Genomic DNA, 27,072 nt, shown 5'->3' on the forward strand with positions numbered 1-27,072 from the left:
ACGCCGCTGTCTTGAGTAAGTTTAATCTAGGGAAATATTAATACTACCACATACAATGATGCGTTTAGACAATAGTGTGCTTAACCTTTCTTGTGTCTTGGTGCACAAAGAAAGGTCCACAGACCATCGTTTTTTCCAGGTTGTGGTGGAAGAACTTGACTGGCTTGTACAGAGCCCTGATTTCACTCCATCCAGCACCTTTGGGATGAACTAGAATGCCAACTGACAGCCAGGCCTTATCATTGAACATCAGTGTCAGACCTCACTAACCCTGGATGTCCACTGCATGAAGCTGCATCACATTCCAGTTGTGCCACAGCTCCGTCACGTCCCCGTCACATTTCAAATGTCCACTTGAGGCGTTTTACAAGCCTAATGATTACACATTTGCAACTGATTCTCGATCAATGGTCACAGATAATTTGTGGCTGTACCTTTATTGTTTTAAATACAGCATGCTGTTTTATTTTGATATATGTCTGAAATGACAAAGTGAATAACTAATAAAGGCATCATTACATATCAAATCCAGGTCAATTGCCAATAAATATAGGTAGTTCTGCACCTTTACAATTCACCCTCTGAATTGGACACTGGAAATAATGCTCTTGTGGCTGAATGGAAACAAAACCCTGCAGGCAGGTTCCTAAAATCTTGTGGAAAACCTTGCTAGAAGAGAGGAGGCAGTTACAGAATCAGATTAATGCCAGTGGTTTTGGAATAACATGTTAAAATATCACATATGGGTGTAATGTTCACGTGTCCACATACTTTTGGCCGTATACTCTATGTCTTGCACTCCCCCCCAGTCCCCCTCCTCTCATGCTTTCTCACTTCTCCTCCTCTTCTCCAACCGTCTCTGTCGCTTCTCCTCCCTCAGCCGTGCCTCCTCCTCCTCCTGCTGTTGGCGACACTTGTGAAAGTTTTCCACCACCACGCCCACAAACATGTTGAGCACAAAGAAGCTGACGATGAGGAGGAATGAGATGAAAAACAGCAGCATCCAAGGGTTGTTGTTTCTTATTGGCTGCGGAAAGATAAGGGAAAATGGAGAGAAAATGGAAGAAGAGAGGAGGAAAGGTAGCATGGGGACAAAAAGGAAAAAAGAGGAGAACCAAAGAGTGACAAAAGACCGTGAGGAGGAGTGGAAAGCCAGAAGAGGAGAGAGCATAAACAAGAAGACAATGTAAATCCTGAGTCAGCAGTGAAACTGCAAGCACTGTCAACTCACATCTATTTATCCGTCTGCCTTTTTTCTTTCCTAACACCTCCCTTCTCTCCTGAAATATTTTTCCCCTTTTCTGCTTGAAACAAACAATATCAAAAGGGTGCCTGAGACTGACACAAAACAGAACCAAAACACAGTGAAATACAATATACACTGGCTGAGTGGTTTCTGTAACTCCCTGCTATTCATTTTTTACTACCCACAACCTCTCTCTCTTCCTCTCTATGTGTATGTTTGTGTGTGTGTGTCCTCACCTGCTGGTCCACTCCGACAGCATCCAGGCCGTCATACATGATGCTGACCCAGCCGTCTTTACATGACAGCACAAACAGTGACATCAGCGCCTGGAAGAGTGAGGAGACACATATAAATCATTGTCATGCTGTCAATCAGTTTCAGCAGGCGTCAGTCCTGGATGTATGTGTGTGTGTGTGTGTGTGTGTGTGTGTGTGTGTGTGTGTGTGTGTGTGTGTGTGTGTGTGTGTGTGTGTGTGTGTGTGTGTGTGTGTGTGTGTGTGTGCATGCACACGTGCGAGACAAACCTGTCCCAGGTTGTCAAAGTTGTATTTCCTTCGAGCCCAGCGATATCCCTCCTCCAGACACTGGGTTTTATTGGTGATGTTACTCACATCGAGCCCGTCACAGTAGAAGAACTTCCCTTTAAACAACTGCATACACAGACAGATGTGTGCACACATGTAAAAAGAAAACAGAACACTGTAACCTCAAGGTAATGTAAACAAAGCTTCATAGAGCGAGATAAGATGGATGTGTACAGTAAATTACTCTGCGACTGCCTACGGGCTTACTGTATGTTCCAGCTAAGTACCATCTGTTCCAATCTGCCTCACAGTCATTACAAGCATAGAAACACTTCAGCATCAAGTTTTCTCCCCATTAGAGGATATTCCAGCAATAGTGTGTTTTTGAGAAATACATACCTGTGTGTTAATATTGGTTTCAGCATTCATCTAGCATCTTTTCTCTTGCAAGTCTTCCTATTAAAAATATAATTTGCAGTGGAGACTAGTACATACCCTAGAGGAGGAAAGCTTGCACAAGGCAATTACATTAAATGGCTTTTAGTACAAAAATATAATTTAAATAAACATTTGAAAATATTATTGTACCCACTGGTTTCCAAATTTGTTTGGCCTGTGACTCCTTAAAGGTCCAGTTTGTATGATTTAGAGGCATCTAGTGGTGAGGTTTGCAGATTACAACCAACTGAATACCCCTAGCCTATTTCTCACCCCATCTTAGTGTGTAAGAGAAAATCTCAAAACTCTCAGAAATGCTAAAGGCCCTTTCTAGAGCCGGTGTTTGGTTTGTCTGCCCTAGGCTACTGTAGAAACATGGCTTACTCCGTGGGAAAAAAAGCGGCCCCCTCTATAGATAAAAACGGTTCATTCTAAGGTAATGAGAACACAATCCTTCATAATTTCAGGTGATTATTCACTTATGAAAAGCCATGATTCTGCCACTGGTGCATTGTGGATGTGAGGATTTCTAAAGGATTTTGAGGCCTGAGGAGGTGAAACTACTCAGTATTTCACCAGAAACAAAAAGCAATTATTAGTCAAAAGTAGTAATAAATTATACATATTTTCGTGTTACAGAAATCAAGCACAGCGTTAGTTCAGGCAAGCTCTCAATTCCAGCTACATCAGCTGATTGCAGGTGATAGCTCAGCTGATTCCCTTTAAGCATTCAATTGGCAAATGTCATTCAGGGCGCCTTATTTAAGCTGCTTTAGCCTGCCTACCTTTGCTGCTTCCTCTGCAAGGCGCTTTGCAACCCGACTCCACCCCAGCTCCTCCTTTAATGCTGTATCTGATTTAATCAATGTCATTTCTGTTGTCATTGATGCTTGCTCTGTTCTGCACCCTGGGGGGTCTTTTGCTGCTGCTCTCCTTGTCTTAAGCTTTCCATGTATGCACATGGAAGGGCAGTGAGGTGTGCTCTCTCCTTAGGTTTTCCACATATGCACATTTTTCTAACACTTATGTTAATTATTTGAGACTCCTCGGATTTATCTTTGGACCCTGTGGCGGGTCCCAGCTCACAGATGAGGGAACCACTGTTTGACAGCATTATCTTACTAATTTAATTCGTCAGTTTGTTTTGAATATTTAAAAAAATGATAAAAATGCATACAATTAATAAATGTAATTTTAATTTCATTAATTTTTAGTGAAATTAATAATACAAAATTACATTAGAATGTAATTAAAAAATACATTCTCAGCACAATCCTTCTGTAGTTGAACCATTGTTTTTTTAATTACTTCCAGGGACTCTGGTGCATAATCACCTCCTCATTTGCATTTCCTCCTAATTTTTCTCTTTCACTTTTTATTACCTGAAGCATTTTCTAGGATGTGCCTCATTTATTTTAAACCTCAGTGATCAGTGTCTTCTTGCAGCAGAAAACACAACAAGCTTTGGATGTTTGGGCACATAAAATCGGGTGAAAATAAGTTTAAGCCGAGTATTTTTCTATGAAAATCTGCAAAGAAAAATAAAACACTGAGGCTTATCTTCAACCAACAGAGGATGAACAGGGAATACACAATATAAATGTTTACCTGGACTCCCAGAATTCCAAACACGATGAAAAAAGCGCAGCAGATGAGGACAATATTCCCAATGGGTCTGAGAGATGTGATCAGAGTTTCCACCACTAGTTTTAGACCAGGAGCTCGACTTATCACCCTGCGACACACACACAGTCAAAGGCACAGTCACGGTCATGCTACATAAGTAATCCAGATAATATCAATGGAGTAAACACAAGAGAAAATCTTCTGTACTCCTACCTTAGAGGTCGCAGTGTGCGGAGCAGACGAAGCACACGGAGGATACCTAAGATCCGATTACCACCTGCTGATGCGATGGAGACCAGGATGTCCACCATCGACACAAACACCAGTAGTCCGTCTAAGATATTCCAGCTGCTCTGCAGGTAGACGCCATTTCCAAAGTACAGACCCATAGCCACCACCTTGACCCACACACATACACACAGATCCAGTACAATTACTCAAACAGTAAAATAATATGAGGTATAAAATGAGACTAAAAGCAATTCTGATCCCCACCCAGAGAGAAAATTGCCCTTTTATAAGTAATATGAGAAAATGACTTTGGAGTGAAGTGCTCATTCAGAAAACGTGTCTTGTTATGGTTACCTTGATCATCATTTCACCCACGAAGATCACAGTGAAGATGTAATTGGACACACTGAGGAACACCCGCTCCTGTCACACACACACACACACACACACACACACACACACACACACACACACACACACACACACACACACACATACACTTGAGAGTATGCACAGACACACGCAGAGAAGCTGTGAGATTCGTCAATTTAAGGATTTAATGTCCCAGTAGCTTTAGCTTTGATTCTGGACTCAAACTAACTGCGACGTGTTACATAATGAGCTGAAAACAAATCCATTACGACTGTAGAAACATAATAAAAACATACTGAGAACAGCACATGTTCTTATAATGACTCCCAAACGGCTCTTACATCAGCAACAAGCAGATGAACGCTATAGTTGACAGCTTGTGTTGTGCTGTGCATGTGTGGTGTGTGATCTTGTACTTCTATCTTTGTGAGGACTGATATTCAGTTTTCAACGTTGACAGTGAGGACATTTTGGCTGCTCCTCACTTCTTTAAGTGGCTGTTTGAGGTTGAGACTGGATGTTAAGGTTAAGGTTAAAATCAGATTTAGCTTAAGGCAAGGTAAATTTCATTGTAATGCGATAAACCAACAATAAAAACACAATGAGGTTGGAAATAATATCAATACAATAGACAAGACTAGAAAAGGAATACAGTTTTAATGTAGAATTACAAGCATCAAGTTTAGGTTAAAGCTTTAGGCCTGTTGTTGTAAAGAGGGAATGTATGACGTCAATGAGGGTCCTCACAAGTGTAGAGAAAAACAACATGTGAATGTTTGTGTTTGCGTGTGTGTGTGTGTGCTACCATGCTGTTGGGCTCTATGTCAGGTCTCTCCAGGGCAATGGTGATACAATTAAGGAAGATGAAGAGGAGGATGACATGATCAAACATCTTGTGACCTATGACTCTCTGACACCACAACCTGAACCTAACGAGAGAAAAAGAGAAAAGAGCGTCATCAGCTACTCCTCTATTTTTCAAATGATTTGCACTTATCACTTCCATCACTGCACATGTCAACATAATGTGTATGTTTACACATGGCCAGATTTAATTGATAAAATTGAAAATTGTATTACTAAAGCCAAAGCTTTATCGTTCACACTTCAAGTGTGAATTTTCACACATCCTGTGGCTTAAGCCACCCAGGCCACTCAGGAGGATATCAGGGGCTGTGTGTAAGTGTGCGTTTGTGTGTGTGACAAAGTGTGTATTTACCGGTTGTGTGGAGCGAACAGATAAAGAGACCACTCTTCATGCTCCAGGCACCACTGAGGCTCATATGGCTCCAGAATCTTCTTCAGCTTCTTACATAAACTCTAGAAGTAACACATTGCATTATGACAATATGCATACACTCACATGCTTAAATATACAATGAAATTAGAATTACTTTTTAGGTTTCTAAATCATAATGTCCACTCATTAAATGGAATATTTTTAATTTGTGGTGGAAAACCGTGACCTCATGTTGTTTCAGTACGTGTAGGGAAGAATTCACATCACATGTTTTCAGCAATGTTCCCGATATTTCTTCTTCCCATCTCATTTAAATTCAGCAAATTAAATCAAAGTTACATTAGTATCTAAGGTCACTATAATTAGAATGTATGCCATCACAAGATTAATTAGCAGCAGTTTTTGAACTTTTGAACATGCTAAGTTCTGTTATTAACTTGTTTTAACTGGAAATAACCAAAGCCTTTTCCCTCTGACTATAACAGTAAACACCTAACATCTTTACTTTTTCATCCGGGCACATAAATCTATAACAGAAAGGCAGAGAGCTGCACCTCCTCAATCTCGTCCTCTTCCTGATCACTGTGGTAATATGTGGTGAGGGGAGCATCGTCGTAGCAGTGGTCAGGGATGTGAAAGGTGGTGCCATTGCAGTCGGGCGGCTGGAACATGGGCACCTGCAGGTACTCCGGCTGGTCCAGAGATTGCTCCCTGCTGCTGAGGTTGGAGCTTGTGTGTGTGTCGGACAGCAGGGACTCCATCTCCCCCGACTGGCTCTTCCTGTGGAGGCTGGGGGCTCGGCCCATGCTGGTCCAGCTGGAGCGACGGCTCTCTGGCCCACTGTCCCAGAGAGACTGTGAAGACAGCTGCAAACAACAGCGACAACTAACTGAATTTCTGACTGAGTATGCATAAAGATTTAATCCTTCATAGATTAGATGTGGAGGTTTTGGCCAGTAGCGGTGCTGTGGAACAAGGTTGTTGTTTGTATCTTGTGCTCTAGTGAGAACAAACATTAGGGCTGTACAATTCAGCAAAATGCTAAGCTTTTTAGGAAAAACAGCATCAGGGTCATGCAACTCCAGCAACGTTGAGGAAAAACAAATATTTTTATCCACCTCGAATTCTGACAGAAACGCTGTGCTTATACTTAAAAACGATGTGTGAAGCTGGATTCAAAGATGATGATGACAGTTAAAAGCACATAAGCAAAAGCAACAGTACAAATTAGTACAACCAGCTGAAACATCATTAAAAAGGCCAGGAAAACTTTGGTAGAAAAATTCCACCGCCAACCACCCAAACATACACAGCTGGAGGCGAGGCTTACGTGTGCCTAGGAATTGTGGGAGAAAACCTGATCTCACTTATCAGTGGAAAAAATTGTGATTCTCATTTTGAACAGAATCCTGCAGCTCCAACGCACAACAGCAACAGACCCCTGCCAACTGCAGAGGGCGGTAGAGCAAATGCGTAGTGCATGCTAGAGTTCTTAAAAATGTTAATTTTCGAAAAAAGAAATCCAATTCAAATACATTCAGACAGTCTGAAACAGACTTGATCCAAAATGCGAGCAACCTGAACAGACCCTAACAGAGGGGGAACACTGACAGCTACCCATTAAGAGGCAGTGACAGTTGGAAAAGAGCAGCAATGCTTGTCATGTTTCCCTGCACTGCACAGGTTACACTCTCTGTCACTCTGTTCAAATGCCTCTGTAAATCAACTTTATTACTGATAGTTACTGTGGTGTTAATATACTGTAGCTAAAAGCATGTGTCCAAGGCTCACCGGTGACCTCTGCTCAAGGCTGTTGATGTCAGTGGAAGCGGCACTCGCCCGGCGTGACTGGCCGGAGTTTATGGTGGGCGTGGCTGCAGTGTGTGTGATCACCGGCAGAGGAGGGGGAGGGTGGGGCATGGAGGCTTTTGGGTTCAGGAGACCATTGGGGCTCAGCATCATGGCCTGGATCTTAAGCTCTGCACAGACACAGCCAGACACAAACAAAGGATAATTCCAGCTTGTTAAAACTTGGGACTTATTTTTGGTTGTCATTTGTAGCATTTATGATCAGGGCTGTAGCTACCACTGAAGACAGAGGTCAGGTCAACCTGAACAGAAGATTACATTTTATATTTTAAGGACACACACAAGGCAGATGCCAATATGTTTTAGACATTGTTGTTCAAATTGGCCATTTCCAGGCCAAGAAAAATAAAGAAAATACATGAATAAATTTATACAGTTGACAGTATTCATTCTTGGCAGAATATATAACAAGTTTGATTATCCTGGAGGTTTGATTAAAACCTGTATCTCAGCAATTAACTTGGTGAGCACACTGTAATTATTACCAATAAGAAGGGTGAATAAAACAACAAGACTCAAGTTGTAATAAACCAAAAATTATCTTTTAAGGTAGTTAGAGTATGTTTCCATGTACAGTTTGAAGTTGATCTAAGAGTTTCTACCTGCAGCGTACAGCTCTCTCAACTTCTCCTCGTCCTCGTAAGACAGTGATTGTCTCTCGTCATCTGTCTCAGATCTGTTGGCATCACCCTAAAAACACAAACACACATACATCACACTGGGATCACCACTATCATAATCTTCATCAACATCACCTTCCTTTTGTCACTCTGTTGACTGTTGTAAAAGCGACAAATATGATCAAGTCAAGAGGAAAAGACTGAGGGACAAAGAGCGGGAGGCAGACGGGCAGAGGGAATCTCCAGTGTTCTCTAGTTGAGTTATGTGCATGGCTTTGGCAGCGATCTCCTGTAGTCACGCCAATAAAGCTTTACTGAATTTAATTAAAATTCACGCCAGAAAGATGGAGGCAGACGGCTTTGGCAAAGGGTATCTGTATATGTGTGTGTATGTGTGTCTGTGTGTGATAGAGAGAGAGAGAGAGAGAGAGAGAGAGAGAGAGAGAGAGAGAGAGAGAGAGAGAGAGCAAGTGCTCTCTGATGCTGGAGATAAAAGATGAAAACTAAACAACAAAAGCTCACCAGCTGTGAATGGCAGGCGATATCAAACACATCCCTACCCTGGAGAGTATGGCATGTATGTGTGTGTGTGTGTGTGTGTGTGTGTGTGTGTGTGTGTGTGTGTGTGTGTGTGTGTGTGTGTGTGTGTGTGCCAGCGAGAAAGAAAGATGGAGAGAAAGAGAGAAAACAGGATAGAAAGAGAGACAGGGACAGAGAGAGGGGATGGGAGGACAACTGAGAAAGAAAGAGGAAAAAAAATTGATGGATAAAGAGAGAGAGGGGAGAAACCACACAGGCAGGATGGTAGAGATTATTCTCTTGTAAGCAGCTTTGGTATCATCAGCACAACAGAGCTCAATTAGTCTCGTTCTCTCTGCCTCATTCTCTAAGTAGCTCAAATAAAACTGCGTCTTTGCCCTTACTTCGGCTTGAAAGCCCTCAACCAAAATGGCTACAAGCAAGTTGAAGAGGACGTAGTTGCCAAAGGTCATTAGGGCTACAAAATAGAGGGCAGCCAACGGCGTGGTAGAGGCCATCCCGTTATAGAGCACCGCGTTCCAGTCCTCCTGGGTGAGGATCTGCACATGGGAGGAGATGTGAAGAGAGAGGTGGGGAGAAGAAAAATACACTGTCAAACATTTCTAGTAGCTATGAGCATGATAAGAAGAATAATAAGAGTGAATTCCTCCTTAATATCTCATTGTCAGTTGAACAGTAATGATGCTCATCAGTGTTAAATGAGCTCCTGTGGAGTGTGTGTTTCATTACTCTTCCTCCCCCTCTGCTTGTGAAGCGTATCTTACCTGCCCACTGGGAGAGTTTATATATTTTGTTGAAAAGAAGAGCTTGAGCACTCCGAAATTGGAGCAAATGAAATAATGGAGATCATCAGTGCTACTATTGGTGACAACAGCAGCTGCTGTTTGACTCTCATCCGAATTAATTTTAAAATGCCACTACATTGATAGGGAAATTCCTCCAAATTAAGTATTGCTGATGTATTTGTGTGCTCATACACATCTGTATGTCTGTATTTGTGTGAGAAACGGTGCATGTTGGTGTGTTTGTCTAACCTGAAACACAGTGACAGTCGCCCAGAGCAGAGAGTCAAAGTTTTTTCTGTCAGGTAAAGTGTCTCCACTGTCTTGTCGCAAACCGAATTTACAGCCGAACAGATGCATACCCAAGATACTGCAAAACACACATACACACACACACACACACACACACACACACACACACACAACAATGAGAAAATACATTACTTCCATTACATGGTAATTTAATATGGAAACTGTGCAACAAGATGCAGTAATGCTGCCTGTGTGACTAATTGTGTTTGTGTAAAAAGGTGATGATACATGTGGTAATATGTCCTCTAACTGAGTAAGAAAAAGGTCAGTATTAATGATTATGATTTTTGTGAGGTATAATCAATACCTGAATATGAATATAAAAAGCATCAGCAACATGCAGAATGTGGCCACATTGTCCATAGTCTTCATCAGCACCACCAGCTGCCTCCTCAGGGCAGGAAGGAACCGGACCAGCTTTAAAACTCTCAGCAGACGGAAGGTACGCAGCACTGACAAGCCTCCCTCTGCCTCACCCACAATCTCCCACACACTAAAACGCACACCGATGACAAGCAGATTATGAACAGAAAGTTAAATTCACATTAAAGCAAACAACAATCAATATGTACTTAACCTCAGCTGTAACTCTTTTGAGGTCAGCATTAGCATCACCCACAAAAGCATCCCTTCCAGGTAGGGAAACTGCTAAATAATTTTTCTTTTGACATGTGGCAACTGAAAAGAGGAAATGGGCCAATGCTGTTTACAACTTACCAGCCAATAAAGAAGGTGCAAGCAGTGTGCACTGGCACAGTAAACAAGCGAAGCCTTCAAGCACAGATACATAATTCAGCTTGTAGTACTACATAATGGAGTGAATACAGGGCTCCCTGGACTAAGAGTGCAACCACTTGGCTTCACTGCCAGAAACAGCATCACTGTGACAGTTTAGGGAATGTAACTGCAGTGCTGACTCACGGTGGGGACTTTCCAATGACAAGAGGAATATCTAAAAACAGAATTCACATTTTGGGGTGAACTTACAGAGACCCCCCCCCCACCAAGCCCCACCTGATGATGACAATGACACTGTCGAAGCCGTTGTAGGGGTTCTTGATGTAGCCAAAGAGCCCGAGAGCCAGGACCTTCAGCAGCATCTCGAGGCTGAACAGACTCGTGAACACCATGTTACTGATCTCCAAAATATCCGTCAGCTCCTGCGGCTGAAGAGGTGCAGTGTTTGAGGAGAGAAAAGTAAGAGAGATTGATGTACAGATATTGGACAAGCACACATAAAAATGAACAAATAAACAGAGACAGGCAGACAGACTGGCACTGAGGAGCACAGTAGAGTCAACGTGTTAGGAATTTCTAAAAATGCTAGTCAAGACTCCAGTGTAGGATTATAAGTATAAAGTCTTAGATACAAAGAGAGAAGCTGCCCTAGGATGCAGGTGTGTTTTTACCCACAATCCTTTGGAGTAGAAAGAGTGCACTTTTAATATTAATACTATTGATACTACTTAAAGCAGTGGTTGTCAAACTTTCGAGCGGGGCCCATAGAGGAATTGGAGGAGGAACTGGATGACTGGAAGGAAAATTTTGGAACACATTTAGTGTTGAGTTAATCTGATTCATATCAGTGTTCTCATGTGAGCAAGGCTAGATTTATTCAGAACCCAAAAACACTTCAAACTATTTTTTTTTTCATTAACACAACAGTAATATGAGTTCTAGATAACGATATTTAAATAAAATTAATCTGGCTTGTTTTGTTAGTAAGTTTTACAATATTATCACTGACTTAAATGGTAAGGCTGGCTTTTTTTAAGTTTTAATATTATAAACAAAACTTAAGACGTATTCTATTGTACACATAAACAAAGTCTAATATATCTAATATATATGTGTAAAGAGCTTTACCATGGCAATGGGTGACAATACTTCATTACTATGAATACAAACGTTGTGGTTTATTTCTCCCAGATTGTAAAACCAACAAAGCAGTGTAAAAAATAACTCTGAGCATGCTCAGTGACATCTGCCTGACACAGAGCTATTCTCCAGAGATTAAAAAACAATTCTCGGAGGTGTTTCAGACCAAACTGCACCGCTCACGTTCACTGAAATGAGGGAATTTCACACAGTTAAACAGTATGGCTCTTTATTTGCATTAAGTCGTTTTTAGATGAGAATAGATTTCTATAATGGAGGGAAAAAAAGCTATATCAGGCTTTGGTAACATATTCATATATTACTATATTCATTCATTCGTTTTCATTGTTGGTTTCGGTCTCTTTAGAAGTTTTATTGATAATAATAAAAGGATAAAATAGTGCCGGCCTTATGCTTAAATATTAGCCATTCAAGAACTTAAGGCCATCCAGATCTGTCATATTGTTCAGGAAATGGGCCACATGCAATCTTCCCCCATTCCCCCACAATCTATGCCTGCCTTTCAGCCAATCACAATGTCAGATCTGTCCTCCTCCTCCTCCTCCTCACTCCTCCATTTGCTCTTGCTCACTTCTCTCACTCTGCCCCGTCTCTACACCGCTCACTCTCTCTCTCTCTCTCCTATCCCAGGGTCACGCTTTAATTAACACTTCAGGTCTTATGAGTTTCTCCATCTCCTGATACATGCGTGCACACACCCACACACAATCTCTCTCACACACACACACACACACACACACATACACAGATACACGCACGCACACACACACGCACACACACACACACACACACACACACGTTGTGATCCCATATGCTTGGTGCTGTAAGTGTTGATTGGAGGGTAAGTTCATTGACTTCACCACACACAGTGATTAGCACATCCATTTTCAATCAAACGGTAGTCTCATACAATCTGCAAGAGGCACGCACTTAGCTATGCACGTGCACACACAAACATGCCGCCTCCTACACGAACACACACACAAACATACCTGTTCATGGTACTCTATGCCCATCGATAGTGTGTTAATAAGGATGGCAATCATGATTCCTCTGTTGAAGTATCTGCTGCCAACAATGAGATCCAGTTTAGTTCGGAGTCCCGCCCAGCAACGCTCCCACAGCCTTTTCTTTGGCTCAGACACCTGGGCATCACCGCCGCATGGGCTGCTACAATGGCAAGGGCTGTTACTGTGACACGGGCTGTTGCCATGGCATGAGTAGTACCCATGATGCTGGTCTTCAGTCTGCTCATTAAGAGTTTCGCTGTCACTAAGTTGGTTGTAGTAGATGCAGTACGGGCATACTGAGGACTCTCCTGGGACTTCACCTGGCAACGGTAACGCAGGATGCCCAGCGCACCCACCTGCACAGACAGAGGGAGGAGGTGATATAGACACAGGCCACAAAAATCATACATGGGCAGATCAAACAGATTCTCTGTGTTGCACATTCTGTCATTCAATATATTCTCTGCCTGGTAAAGGAGAGCACCTTCATTTCATTTCTGGGAGACAAAAAATTCAATAAAATGGAAGCTACTGTGCAGTTGGGATGCTTTTGTGCAGAGGGGGAGTTCTTTTATTAGAACAGGGATGTATGTGTCTGTGTGTATGTGTGTGTGTGTGTGTGTGTGTGTGTGTGTGTGTGTGTGTGTGTGTGTGTGTGTGTGTGTGTGTGTGTGTGCGTGTGTGTGCGTGTGTGCGTGTTGGGGGGAAGGGGCGTGGAGTGAAGCGGGAGTAAGATTTCAGTGGAATTCATTAGCTAGCAGCTCGGGAGGAATGCTCCAATGACATAACAACAAACACTAATCTAGCATGAGCAGTTCACTTGTCATCACAATTACAACAAATTTGTGTTTCACTGGAGACTGATATAGTAAATCCAATCTAGTCGTTCTGTGGTGTGTGTCTATAGATAATGTGGGCTGCAAGGAAACTTTGCTGAAAATGGCTCTGCACTAAACATGCAAAGAAATACACTTATCTAGAGCTGTGATTTTCAGAGTTTTGGCCCAGGATCCCTCGTGCATGTAACAGCATACTGAATGATTTCTACTCAGTTTTTGTGTCCCAGCTGCAATTAGAATTCATTACTAAATTGTATTAAAATGTCAGTTTACTTATCATCGAGAATCTGTGAAAACAGTTGTACATCCTCTGAGACTGGAGGATCTGAAACAGCCCCCGATGATGTCACGAAGGTTATTTTGGCTTCGGGTAGGAGAATTTTTAACTGAGGGTGTGGAATTTGATGGTGTTGTGTTTTTTGGAGCATTACTCAGACAAGAGATTAAAAGTCAAGATGTCTTTGCATCTGCTGCTTTGATTTTTACCATCTATTTTTAAATCAATTTTATGTAAGTCCAATTTTATGGAGTACCCCTTGAAACCCTTCACATCTGGGAAATCAACACCTTAAAATCCTTAAGGACTCAGTGGGAGCCATTTTTGACAGTTTTCAGTATTTTCTGTGGTTTATCCAGAGTAACTTGACATCGTCTCTGACAGGACACGCTGCTGTTCAGGTTTTTTGAAAATGTATTGTATGATGCTTTGAGGAACTGCCCATGTAGCAACTGTGAACAGTGTTGTAAATGTGGGTATTATTCTCAATCTTTTTGGTCCACAGATGCCATGGGACTACAATACCCCAAGTATGAGCTTATGTAAGGCATACCCAGATGTGTTGCCTTGGGGCTAATTGCCTGGTATAAATACACCACAGTGTTCTTGCATTCATTTTTATATGTAGGCCTGTTCAAGGTCTATGACCAAAAGCTTGTCAATATTTAAAAACATTTGGCAGACTCTTGACTCTTCTTTCTGTGATATGCAGGTCTAAATGTATGGAATCAGGTGAGTCTCAAGACAGAGAGATTCACAAATTATATCATTCTTATCTAATTATATATTTCTTAAAATTAAAAATTAAAAGTAATAAAGAAAAGTTACCTAAATCCCTCTGACAAACTCAACCTGCTAATGTTGCTCGAATACAGGGGACTCAATGCCAGTTTTCTGCCAAGGGCCTCCAGATCTGTGCCTCCACAACTGTAATGCCCAGGTTGACAAGTTTTGACCTAGGGAGCACTCAGATTCACACACACACCCCTTCGTTCTCACCATGATCCACGACTACCTGCGGTAGTCTGTTGACGGTCTCCGCAGCAACCAGCCTCTTCTGGTCATGGCCCTTTGCATCCAAATGACTGAAGAGGGGCGATATGAAGGGGTAATTAAAGCCTTTTCCTCCATTACTGACAGTAGGCTCAGACTGAGGGTGATGATGCTGGTGATGATGCTGGTGATGATGCTGGTGATGGTGATGATAAAGCTGATGAAGGTGTGACAAGTCGTTGGGCGCGTGGCCTGAGTGCCGGTGAGCAAGTCCATTCATTTCCCCAACTCCGCCCCCTCTGGCAGCTCTACCGCATCTGTCTTTCTGGCACACGCACACGCAGTGAAAGTGTGTGTGTGTCTGAGTGAAGAAGCGAGACAGTCGTCGCCACGCCTTGCGACCCAGGTGCGCCACGTAGCGTATGATCTCCTCGTAGCAGCTTCCCGGTTGGCTGTCGCTGGCCAGTGTGGAAGCTGATTGGTGGAGCTGCCGGGCGCGCTGCTCCGATTTCATTAAGGCGTGTTCTCTCTGCTTTGTTTCAGAAAACTGGGTTGCTATGACAACCAGGCACAGGTTGATCATGAAGAAGGAGCCCACCTGATTACGACAACACAAACATTAGACACTGTTGTAACACACTGTACAGTACATGTCATCTAACTGTATGTGTGTGTGTGTGTGTGTGTGTGTGTGTACTTACTATAATGAGGAAGATGAAGTAGATGAAGTTGTAGAAAGAATGTGCATCCATAACGTAGTACATGATGTCTACCCAACCTTCTAGGGTAATTACCTGTATGAAAGCACACACACAGACCCAGAGTATTCACAGTAAAGTGCGCTGTGTAGTGTGCATTGTGTGCGTCTGTAGTGTGTGTATCATTCATTCATCAAGGTGTTTCCCTGTATGCAAACCCATCAAACATTTACCTGAAAAATGGCGATCCATGCATATCCAATGTTATCAAAGTTAATAGCTCCTTTGTGTGGGTTTATTTCCCCGGCTCGACACTCATTGTAGAACTGGTACCAGTTTACACATGACACTGGTTCATCTATACTAGGTCCCATCTCTGGTCGGGCCTCCTCAGCACCAAGGAAGCAGGAAGTCCCGGCCACACGGCGGCGAGGCACGTCAGAGCAACGAAGCATCCCATTTTCTCTTTCCATTGAGCAGATGAAAGGGTGGTCATCAGTCCCATCTGGCCGATAGTAGCCACTCAGGAAGGAAATGTTATATTTCCTGGAGAAGAAGGTTATAAGGTGAATGAAAAGAAATATATATTTAATTTATTACACATTACACAGAAATATTACCTAATATGCATTAATTAAACCTAACTGAGGAGCCAAACAACAAATCCCCTGAAAAGACAGAAAGCAACGATGCTTGAATCTGTTTCTCAGTACTTTCCTACTTCTTTTTCCTGTCTGTGGCACTCGGACAGGAGTAAATATTGCATTTGTTGGGAACTATTTTCAGCCATGGATTAATAGACATTTGGTGTGCTGGTGAACAACATGGCCGTGTATGTGAGACTGACTCAAAATAATTGAATGAACATTTCAACCGGTGATGGTGTGGCTCACTAGTTTCTTTAATAGTTTGGAGCTCTATGGCACACAGGAATAAGCTGTATCCGGCTTTGGCTACAAAAACAATTTGTTATGTGAATCAATTCGTTTGATTCTGGTCTTTTCATGGAATTTGTTGACAATTATAAAAATATAGAACATTGCCAACCTTACACTATAAACTGCTCCCACAAAAGGGCCTATAACACAAACAGCACAATTTCAAGTAAAGTTTGGACAATTCTTGGGAAGATAAATCGTTTTGTCAACCTTTTGTTTGTGCACAAGGTCTATTTTCTGAGAAAGTAAACCCAGAAAGGAACGCAGTATGAAACACACAAGGGTACTGAAGGAGGAAATGAAGAAACAGAGAGAGAAAAACAGATGAAGGGATAAAAAAGAAAAGAGAGAGGGAGGGTGCAGAGGCGAGATAAGCAATCAATCATCTGTGCGGTAGAGAGGGGTCACAGGAGCACTGCTCCCTCACTTCTTATTAGAAAAGGTCATTTTGTTTGTGAAGCAGAAAAAAATCCAAATTGCCATCTGAAAATAAAATCTAGTCTAAAGGATTAGGTAGGTAACATGACCATGAATGATTAAGGCAAGAGCCAATATGAAAAATTAAATAATAAAAACATTTTTGCTTTTCAAGTCCGTTCATCACCTTTTGTCAGCGCTGATGGGTTCTGTTTTGTCTGTTTTTGACATAATGATTTCTTGCAGTCCATACAAACTGTTTTCAGTTCTCCAATGTGACAACAGAGGCTGGCTAGTAACCACAATACCACTGTCAGGGATTATTATCTAAGAGGGACGGTTGAGCAGATGTGAGGCCATGAGGTGAACATGATGTTATCTGATGTTATGTGATATCATATGATCGTGCTTGTGAACATGTGAGTGGGAGTGGGTGTGAGAGTGATGGTGTGACGGCGTCAGTTAGACAGTGATTGAACATGGCAGGAAGGATCATGTAGGAGAGAACAGGAGTGACAGTGAAACACTGAGGGTTTGTGCTGAGAAAGCCACTGAGGGTCCTTGAATAATGACACACAAAATTCATTTAGCCTTCTTAAACCCTTGATTTGTGATCTCAAATGCTGGAGGTTCCAGCAGGAGACACATTTGCACATTTACTTTCTCCCAGACGGGAGCTGATTAGAGAAGAAACCACATCAGACTATCTGTGATATTGATCCCTTCTTAGAAATAATAGCTGGGTGATAGAAGCTCATCAGTGGTGAGCAAACTTTTGAGAGTAATGCGGTCATTGCGTCCCACTGTTGTGGCAACTGCCGGTTATTATACTAACTTACATCTTGACATCCTCTCCCATGAAACAACGATTCCTCAGTAGCCCTGCCCACAGCTGCACACCAACGATGCCGAAGATGAAGAAGACAAAGAAGCACAGTGCCAGCACGTTGCCCAGCATGGGAAGCGTGTCTAGGAGGAGGGTCACCAGGATACGCATACCTACCAACACACACAAGCATAAACACTATAGGCAATTGCGCACTTGACACTACAGACTAGCAAAGATATGCAGCCTAAACCTTAGCAAAATGTCAGTCACAGTAAGCGTTGAAGGAGACATCTCTTAATGTATTCTGCACAAAACTGGAGCAGTGCAATTAATTGAATGGCAAATAATTAGAGTTCAAACACTGATAATTGCCCACCACTCCACTATGTTGAAGAAGAAAACCGTCCTCCTTACTGTTTCTACACTTGGCTACTTCAAACACGCTCTCCAATTTTATGAGAACTCAGTCTGAGCTGTGCCAAGGTCACAGAGTGTAGTAAAAAAATGTTAGGTTGGCTGGCCGGTTTGTGTGCCAAGCTGTTAAGAACAACACAAGCATCACAATGATTTCCATGACTTTGTTCACGGTCCATGTTTACACATGCGTATATCACAAGGAAAGCTGCTGTTGTTAATAGCTGGGGAGCTGAAGTGAATTTACAGTGCAGTCATAGAGTACAAGGACTGTGACACATTTTTCATTGTCTTGGCTGTGACTAATGAGGTTGCTGACTTTCAACTCAGGGTGTGGTGAACAGTGCAGGAATTGCATTCAATTTTATACACGGTCCACCAATTATAGGGAACAGAAAGTTGACTGGACAAGTTAACATAACCTGAAAGAAGTCTTGCACAGTCATCATATTTAATATTTAGTTCAGTCAGTGGCCTTCGGAAGTCTTCAACCCACAGAACGAAGTGCGATCTTCTTCGCTGTCACTTGCTGGGGCAGTGGGCTGAAGGTCGCAGATAACAACAGACTAAACAAGCTGATTAGGAGGGCCGGTGATGTCGTGGGGGAGGAGCTGGACACTCTGACGACCGTGGCAGAGAGGAGGGTGCGGTCCAGGCTTCAGTCCACAATCTTGGACAATGTCTCACACCCTCTCTACGACACACTGGCCCAGCAGAGGAGCACCTTCAGCAGAAGACTCCTCTCACCCAGATGCACCACAGAGCGCCACAGGAAATCATTCCTGCCTGTGGTCATTAAACTCTATAACGCCTCCCTCAGAGCGTCAGACACCCCCCCTCTGTAATCTAACTCAAACACGGACAATAATTTTTTGCACTTTTTGCACATTATTAAACTGTACATTTTATCTTTTATCTTTATATATAGTTATATATATATTTATATATTTGTTCGTAATATATGTTGTTTGTATATCTGGAGTTTGTTACAAAAATAATTTCTCCCTGGGCTTATTAAAGTATTTCTGATTCTGATTCTGAACTCATCTTATTACACTTATTGTCTTTCCTGCTGATGCTCTGCCACTCCGGTACTACAGTCATCTTCACATCTTGCTTGTTTCGGGGGCTTTTTGCTTTCAGTCTTGTCTTCAGCAGAACAAACACACAATGAGTTGAGTCGCATGTCAGCAACTTGTCCAGTCAAGAACGTTATACGATTTGACCGTAAAAATCTCCTTTGTTGCCTTCTCTCTTCTCTCTTTACAATCTCTGACCTGCTGCACTGTCCTAAAGTCAGGAGAGTCCTATACTGTTCACCCAAATTGGATGTGAACACACTTTAAACAATTTCTAAAGTCAGCGCTTTAACCTCACAATCAATTTTAATTTAAAATTTAATGTGTTTGAGCACAGTGCCAAAACACTGAAAGACAACAAAAAACTGTAATACTTTCTGAGTGCAGTGTATGTTGGAGGAAAAAGGAGAAAAACTCACTGGGAACTCTGTTGATGGCTCGCAGTGGGCGGAGAACCCGGACGGTCCTGATAGCTGATAGGCTGACGTTGTGTCCATCAAGTGAGTACTCCAGCATTCTGTGGAGAGGGAAAGCCACCGCTGTGTCACTGGCATCCTGATCAGCCTGACCTTGGCAAACCCTGAACGTCTACAGGGAATCCAGCAGAACGCAGTGCACTGTCTCTGGGATACATAGCCTTTTAACTACCAATCACCGAGGTCCCTGTCTCTCAGGACTGAATGATGCCATTGTCATTCTACGGAGCTGTCTCACACACACACACACACACACACACACACACACACACTTACGTTGAGGCACGCGCACTCACACGCTTGACATTTAACTGGCATTAAACAAGTGTCTAAGCTTTACACAAAACTCACACATACACACACACTTTTGGCTCATATTTAATGTCAGATGCGCGTGTGTGCGTGTGCGTGTGGGTGTGTGCGTCTGTCAAACACTCACCCCACTATAACAATGAAGAAGTCCAATCGGTTCCATGTGTCTCCTAGGTAACCGCTCTGACCTATGACCCCGAGAGCCACCATCTTCACCACCATTTCCCCAGCAAAAAACACAAAGATCCCATCATCCAGAGCCTGCACACACACACACACACACACACACACAAACACACACACACACCCCAAGGATTAGTGTAAACTGATTAAGTGGGGAAAAAATTAAAGCAAAAACTTTTCAAACCCTTGATAATAAAGTCTCACAGCTAAACATAATTAGTTTGTAATTTCAGATTGTGAGTGTGTGAATGTGTGCGTGTGTGTGTGTGCTTTACCTGCAGCAGGAAGGAGGTGTGGTCACAGGGCTGGAACATCCCTAGAGTCACACAGTTCAGCAGGATGGCCAAAATGCTCACACGCTCAAACCATGTGACACAAGGTTAAGGGTCGAAACCACAGCAGAGTTTGAACATTGATTACAATAATGATATTCAACATTGGTACATTTCATGACAGAGTCTCAGCTAATTAGAACAAGCCAGGTAGAGGGCTGGTTGCACAGCAGGTCCCATTCAAGCAGCTAAGAGCCAAAACAACAGTTCCACGAACCACCACTTGAGGTTGGCTGCAAAAGTGAGTCATAAACCCCCATGTCCAACTTTATAACACAAGTAAACATGTTTACAGCTCTGTCTTTCTCTTTCTTTGAGATACCTTCTGCTATGATTTAACACTATTCAAATAAAACTGAATTGAATATTTTTTTTAAAGGTTTTGGTCTCTATAGCTAATTTTCCAGTTCACGACAACCGTACTGTTTTAATTATATCGAACATAAAGATACGTATAGTTAGGATGCGCCCACGTTGAGTGACACGTGGGAGCCATCACATTCATTCAGGCTGCCTCAGCTCCACCCACACTCCATGTCTTTGTCCATTTTTGAATTTTAGCTGGGAGCCAGCAGAGTCAGGAACTCCCAAGATGGCCACAGGCAGAGCCAGCCTATGTGTACAGTCATAGAGACTATGTCCATATTTTATACAGTCTATGGTCCCACTTCACCTCCACCTATGTCTCATCTCCTTAACCCAAATGAAGAAATTATCTGGCTCTAGTACCTGTTAAGATGTTGGTACTTAGTAAACCCAAGTTTAGGCTGTAAACATACCATTAGAAATCAGTGGATGAGAGTTGCTGCATCCATGTTTTTCTAGATTTTATTGAGTTGAGTGTTAAGATTTGACTAATAGAATTACAAGTTGGTGACATCTTAAAGAGAAAACCAACATAAACTGTCTCAGTAAGGTGTTAAGGCACGAGAAAAATCCCATTGAGATCTGGTGACTGTAAAGAACAGAGGAAATGATTCATAGTTTTCATTCTCATCAAACCATTCAGTGACCCCTAGTGCCCCATGTTGAGTCATCTGCATTCATTATATCTCCATTCATTTATTCAGGGTTTTCCTTTCATTTGTCACCATCTGTATCCACCCAATGGTAATGTTGTTAGCAACCCAGAGGAAACCCTGAGGAAACTGACTGGTAGACAATAAAGGTCCAGCCATGTCTATCTTGCAGTGTACAAAACATTACCAAAGTGTAGTTTCAAAATATCTATTTAAGCACACACACACACACACAAACACACACACACACACAGTCCATGTGTGAATTTTGTGCCTCGCAGCTTGTAAAATTGAATTCGCAAGCACAGTACTGAATGTACTAACCTAAAAAAAATGTTTATAAGGGTAGAAACTTGGGATAATAAGCTTAAATATATCAACTTTAATTTACAAGCACAACTTGTGACAGGACATTTTGACATATTTAATATTCACAACTACAAAAGCAAGACAGCTACCATGAAACAGCCGCTGAGACGTCTGAAGTCAGTTTAAGTGTAAATTTGCGTATGGTGTGTATTTGTGCATCTGTGTTGCTTGCTAGCTGTCAAACTGGAAGACGGAGCACGGCTCAGAAGTGAAAAGCGGAGAGGTTTAAAAGGGAAAATAGTCTGAAGTAGAAAGTTAAAGGAGAAATTGTGTTTGCTTCATATAAACACAGACACGCACATACACACATACACATACAGTTTTCACATTTGCGCGCAAATGTGAAAACTGCTGAATGGGTGACAGGGATGTATTCAAGAGCCAAGGACGCATGCATAACAAAGCCCGGAGCATGCACATGGACACGTACACATAGACACATGTGCACGCACACACACACACACTCACACACAGAGTCCCCTTCCCGGACACTTTGCTCTCGAGAGGGCGGAAAAATTAATGAGAGTACAATCCTTTATCACCCTTGAGACAGAGAGAGAGAGAGAGAGAGAGAGAGAGAGAGAGAGAGAGAGAGGTGGGAGAGAGAGAGAGAGAGAGAGAGAGAGAGAGAGAGAGAGAGAGAGAGAGAGGGTAATCCAGTGTCCTCCCTTTGCTGTGGTTGCCATGGGAACCCCCATCTCACCGTGGGAACTGACTTCTGAGTTTCACAATCCGCTTGCATCCTGTCTGGACTGGAACACAATTAATACACACGCACAGACACAGACACAGACACAAACACAAACACAAACATAAACACACACACAATAGAAAATGGTTTCCTTCAGCACAACTCTTGCTGAAGCATCTTTCCTTTCCCCAGTGCTGAGGAGGGTCATTTTAATCCTGCTCCATCTGTATAAATTACAGCAGCTTAAATAACCCTGTGTCTCTATAAAATACACACTCACACACAGAAATACACACAGACATATACATACACACACACACACACACACACACACACACACACACACACACACACACACACACACACACACACATACCACATACACACACACACATACCACATACATAGTTAAACAAGGGATGGGGCAGGGTCAAGGTGTGAGTGATTGATGAGATGGGAGTATTTCCACGTTTGGCCCATCATTCAACATCAGTGATGAAACACAGGGGGAACGTCCTCTCCTCTGTCTCTCTCTCCGTTGCTTTTCCTTTATCTCCCCTCATGCCAACCTTTTCCTCTATCATCTCTCATTTTCCTCTACAGCCTTTTCCCCCCTCTCTTTGGCCCAATTATTTTTCTCTTTGCTCCGCTCCTCCTGCTCTCTGTCTCCCCCTCTTCCTTTATATAGTGTGGTATAATTTCCCATCTTCATTCCGTATCATTTCTCGCATATATTTTTTGCCTCTCCCATTCTCTCTCGTGCACATATACTATCCTTTCTCTCCAAACTGCTTTTTGCTCTGCGCCCTCCCCACGTCTGCTTCATCTCCACATATGACTGCCCTTGGGTAGAGCTTTAGTCTCTCTGTCAGAAACCTGAGTCTCAGCCAACAGATAAACTACAACTACACTTAATAATTAACATTGCCAGAGAGATGGAGAGGCAGAGGTGAGAGATAGAGATATAGATACAGCAAGGGAGAGGTGAAGGAGGAAAAAGGAGGGGGCATTTAGAGATGAGGTGAAAAAAAAATGGCTTAATGCCTCAGTAAAAAAAAAACCCAGCTGAGCAGCAGAATGAGAGTGGTTAAGACCCTGATGATTCAAACTTTAAAGTGTAAACAACAGAAAATGTTACTTGGCCTCCATGATTTTCTCTTCTCTTCCTAATTACTCTCATCTTCATCATTATCTCATCAATTTTACAAATAAAGCTGACTTTGACTTTGATTCATCTTCTCATTCTTCCTCCCGCTCCAAGAACCACAACCTCCCCCGTCCTCCTCCCTGTATCCCATGCTCTCCCTCTTAAACTCCCTCTCCTCGAGTGCCAACACAGGTAATAAAGGTCAGGCAGACATTATAAATCAAATCAGATCACATCACCCCGATCTTTCTGGCATCATCCTCCACCCTTGGCTGGGACACACATGCTAAGGCCAGCATGAGGAAACATTTTCATATTCAACGTTCATTAACTTAAAAGCATCATACCACAGGGACACACAAACTGTTTGGACACACTCAGGACGTGGACAGATTTATTTATTTTTTCTTCATGCATGCTTGAGAAGGTTTAATATTTTCCAGTGTGGTACCACTGTGTCATATAGCACCCTTTATAAAAGGTCAGAAGTTGTAACTTATAACTTTATATATCAGTTACAAACCATTAAGAAGAACAACTTTTGGGCTGCCAGGTTGTAAAAATCTCTTATGGTGGTGTAATATCCTCCTCTAGCTTGACACTTGCTCTGACATTTTAACTAACTCTTAAGTTCATCCACCTGTCCAGTGGATTCTTTGACCACTTAAGTTCTGCAAAAGCTCAGCAGAGAATGTGGACCAAAACCCATTTATCAACAGCTTATTAACATTTACTTGCAGCTTACTACTTAATGGATTTCTGTAAAATCCCTTTTCTAACGACTTAATAACATTTATAATTGCAGATCCCCTGACGTATTACACAGTGAGAAACCTGTGAGTCCTCATTAATGACTTCTTAACTTTTAGCTGCACTGCTCTATGGCTGGAGAGGTCAGTTGACTGGTCTACCACTTTGGTCCAGTCTGAAATATTTCAACAACTACTGGACAGGTTGCCATGATATTTGGTACATATATCCACGAATGCACTATATATGAGGTTCGCATTTTCTGCTTTGAGTGACAAGTATCTAGAACTGTAGGATGTTCCAGTGGATGAATAGTTGTGGCACATGGCCATCCCTGGTTGGATTCCAGCCAAGGACCTGTGTTGCATGTCATACACCTCTCTCTCCCTCTTTGTTTCCTGTCTGCCACTATACTGGCCCATCCAATAAAGGCAAAAAAAAACTGCCTTGAAATTTGGCACACACATTCACGTCACCCACAGTATGAACTGTTATCACTTGTTACTTTGGTTTACGACCAAATGTCTAAATGGAAAACATATGATTTCTGTGTTATGGAGAAACTAATTAAAAAAACAGCTCTCAGTATAATGTTAAAAGGTTTATCAAGCTGCGTTTCTATATATAAAAAAAAAAAATCTAATACAGGGAAACCCCAGGGAGGGTTTTTGTTCATGAACGTTCTTTACTTTGAATTATCTGGTTGTTTTTGTTTTTTGTAATGTTTTTTTTTCGTTCTGATTTTGTTTTGTATGTGTGACGCTGACACAGTATTAGAATACATTGGAATTAAAAACTGATTTACTCACATTTACAATAGCAGACAGGATTTTAGAAAGAGATAAACTCATGAACCGCATTACATTTGAGTGCAGTTACAAATGTTAGTAAGTCATTAATAAAAAGTAACAAGTTTGTCTCATTTACTCTCTTGTAAGCCATGAAGTCTGCAGTTGTTTTATTGGTATGTCATTAATTTAAGAGCTACCTTAAAAGATAAAGCAAGTATATTATAATGCCCTTTTCATCAAAAGATCTCAAAGTGCTACAGGTTAGAAACAAAAAAGATGAGCAGTTTTAAAAAATAAGAAAAGGAGAAAAAGAATAAAAAATAAAAAAGTTTTAAAAAAAAAAACATCTAAAAGGGACCATAAGCTTTGCTAAAAAGAAATGTCTTAAGATACTACACTGATAAATGATTAATTACCATTTAATAAAGCCATTAGTTACAACTTATAAACCCTAAAAACGGTACCTTGCATAGAAAGTGGCAGTAACTAATAAATATGCGATCTGGGTGGGAATCCTCAAATGTGAACTACTGCGTATGAATGAGCAACCTGCTCACTAATTTCCTCATGCTCTTTGCTGTTTGGACACACACTCTGGAATCCATACACACAGACTTGATTAAACATAACCTACTTAAGCTCAAAGTCCATCATGTGCAGCGTGTGCAAGAGAGACGAGGAGAGTGTCTGAAATGAAGAGGGGCCAAGTTAAGTTACTGTCAAGTTGTCAAGTTCTCTGGCTCCACCCCCCAATGAGTGAGACAGCTGGTAACCATGGAAACACCTGCTGGAATCATGTTAATTGGCTGAAATGATTCTGACAGCTCACCCTACTTTGAGTAAGACCTCCTCCTATCCATCGTTGTCTTCTTATCAACCCTCACACACACACACACACACACACACACACACACACACACACACACACACACGCATCAACCCAATTAAGAGGGAGTTTAGGAACAGGAAAAGAGAGAGGGATAAATAGTGCGGCATTTGATTGATATTGAGGAAAGAGGGATGACAGATGGAAGAAAAGAGGGGAAGAAAGAAAGAAGAGAGGCAGGCAGAAAGGTACTTGTATAGAAGTGACAGATACAGCTTTTCTCATCTTTAAACAAAAGGAAACGCTCTGAATGTTTCATGCACTGCTGAATAAGTTATGTCCTGTGTGTGTGTGTGTGTGTGTGTGTGTGGTGTTTATATGTGTGTGTTTATGCAAGCACACACACATCCCCACGTGTGTGCATGTGTCTGTGTGTGTCATATGTTACACTTTAAAGGACTGTGATGATTGCCACATGGAAAGCTCAGCACTTCACAAAGTGCGCAGCTTGTTCCACACTTATAGTAAATCCAACGTCTCCTCTCAAAGAAACAGGAAATAACAGAAATCAATGTAGCATGAAAGGAATAGAGAGAGAGAACGTTACATAATAGCAAAAGCCAATCTTGTTTTTGTTCCAAATAAATTTGTTAGATGCTGTAGGGTGGAGGGATATACAGTATGTTGTAAACATGGCACAAAGGAGGATGGCTGTGTTTCTAAGAGGGGGGAAATGGAAGGAAAGGAGATAGGAAATTAATTTGTAATATGTACTGAGTGCAAAAAAGGCAGAAAGGAAGGAGGGGTCACCTCAGGAAAAATGGGACTTACAGCTCTTGGGGACAGCCAGCACCCGACCCCACCACGCACCCCCCCCCCCAGTGCGCTCACATTAATGTCCCTGTCGAACAACGTCCACCCACATTACTTCCCCCGCAGATCACTCACAGTAACGCACACACAAACAGACACAGACAAATACA

General features: G+C 42.1%; 1 protein-coding gene across 1 annotated transcript in view; it reads right to left on the reverse strand.

Moving 5' to 3' along the window:
- Nucleotides 1-27,072, reverse strand: part of LOC127355018 (voltage-dependent T-type calcium channel subunit alpha-1I-like) — a 42,188-nt gene that overhangs the window by 10,894 nt on the left and 4,222 nt on the right. The window contains exons 3-25 of the mRNA XM_051385453.1: nucleotides 20,440-20,531; nucleotides 20,109-20,242; nucleotides 19,613-19,710; nucleotides 17,711-17,870; nucleotides 15,750-16,062; nucleotides 15,520-15,612; nucleotides 14,825-15,416; nucleotides 12,692-13,065; nucleotides 10,815-10,966; nucleotides 10,108-10,293; nucleotides 9,741-9,858; nucleotides 9,090-9,245; nucleotides 8,149-8,236; nucleotides 7,469-7,656; nucleotides 6,232-6,543; nucleotides 5,657-5,757; nucleotides 5,243-5,366; nucleotides 4,420-4,488; nucleotides 4,048-4,232; nucleotides 3,817-3,943; nucleotides 1,771-1,896; nucleotides 1,483-1,572; nucleotides 835-1,027 (exon numbers count right to left, since the gene is read on the reverse strand). Coding sequence (XP_051241413.1) covers nucleotides 835-1,027; nucleotides 1,483-1,572; nucleotides 1,771-1,896; nucleotides 3,817-3,943; nucleotides 4,048-4,232; nucleotides 4,420-4,488; nucleotides 5,243-5,366; nucleotides 5,657-5,757; nucleotides 6,232-6,543; nucleotides 7,469-7,656; nucleotides 8,149-8,236; nucleotides 9,090-9,245; nucleotides 9,741-9,858; nucleotides 10,108-10,293; nucleotides 10,815-10,966; nucleotides 12,692-13,065; nucleotides 14,825-15,416; nucleotides 15,520-15,612; nucleotides 15,750-16,062; nucleotides 17,711-17,870; nucleotides 19,613-19,710; nucleotides 20,109-20,242; nucleotides 20,440-20,531 — 4,071 coding nt within the window. The remainder of the gene's footprint in view (nucleotides 1-834; nucleotides 1,028-1,482; nucleotides 1,573-1,770; nucleotides 1,897-3,816; nucleotides 3,944-4,047; nucleotides 4,233-4,419; nucleotides 4,489-5,242; nucleotides 5,367-5,656; nucleotides 5,758-6,231; nucleotides 6,544-7,468; nucleotides 7,657-8,148; nucleotides 8,237-9,089; nucleotides 9,246-9,740; nucleotides 9,859-10,107; nucleotides 10,294-10,814; nucleotides 10,967-12,691; nucleotides 13,066-14,824; nucleotides 15,417-15,519; nucleotides 15,613-15,749; nucleotides 16,063-17,710; nucleotides 17,871-19,612; nucleotides 19,711-20,108; nucleotides 20,243-20,439; nucleotides 20,532-27,072) is intronic.

The sequence above is a fragment of the Dicentrarchus labrax genome, unplaced genomic scaffold, assembly GCF_905237075.1.
Source record: "Dicentrarchus labrax unplaced genomic scaffold, dlabrax2021, whole genome shotgun sequence".
Lineage (NCBI taxonomy): Eukaryota > Metazoa > Chordata > Actinopteri > Moronidae > Dicentrarchus > Dicentrarchus labrax.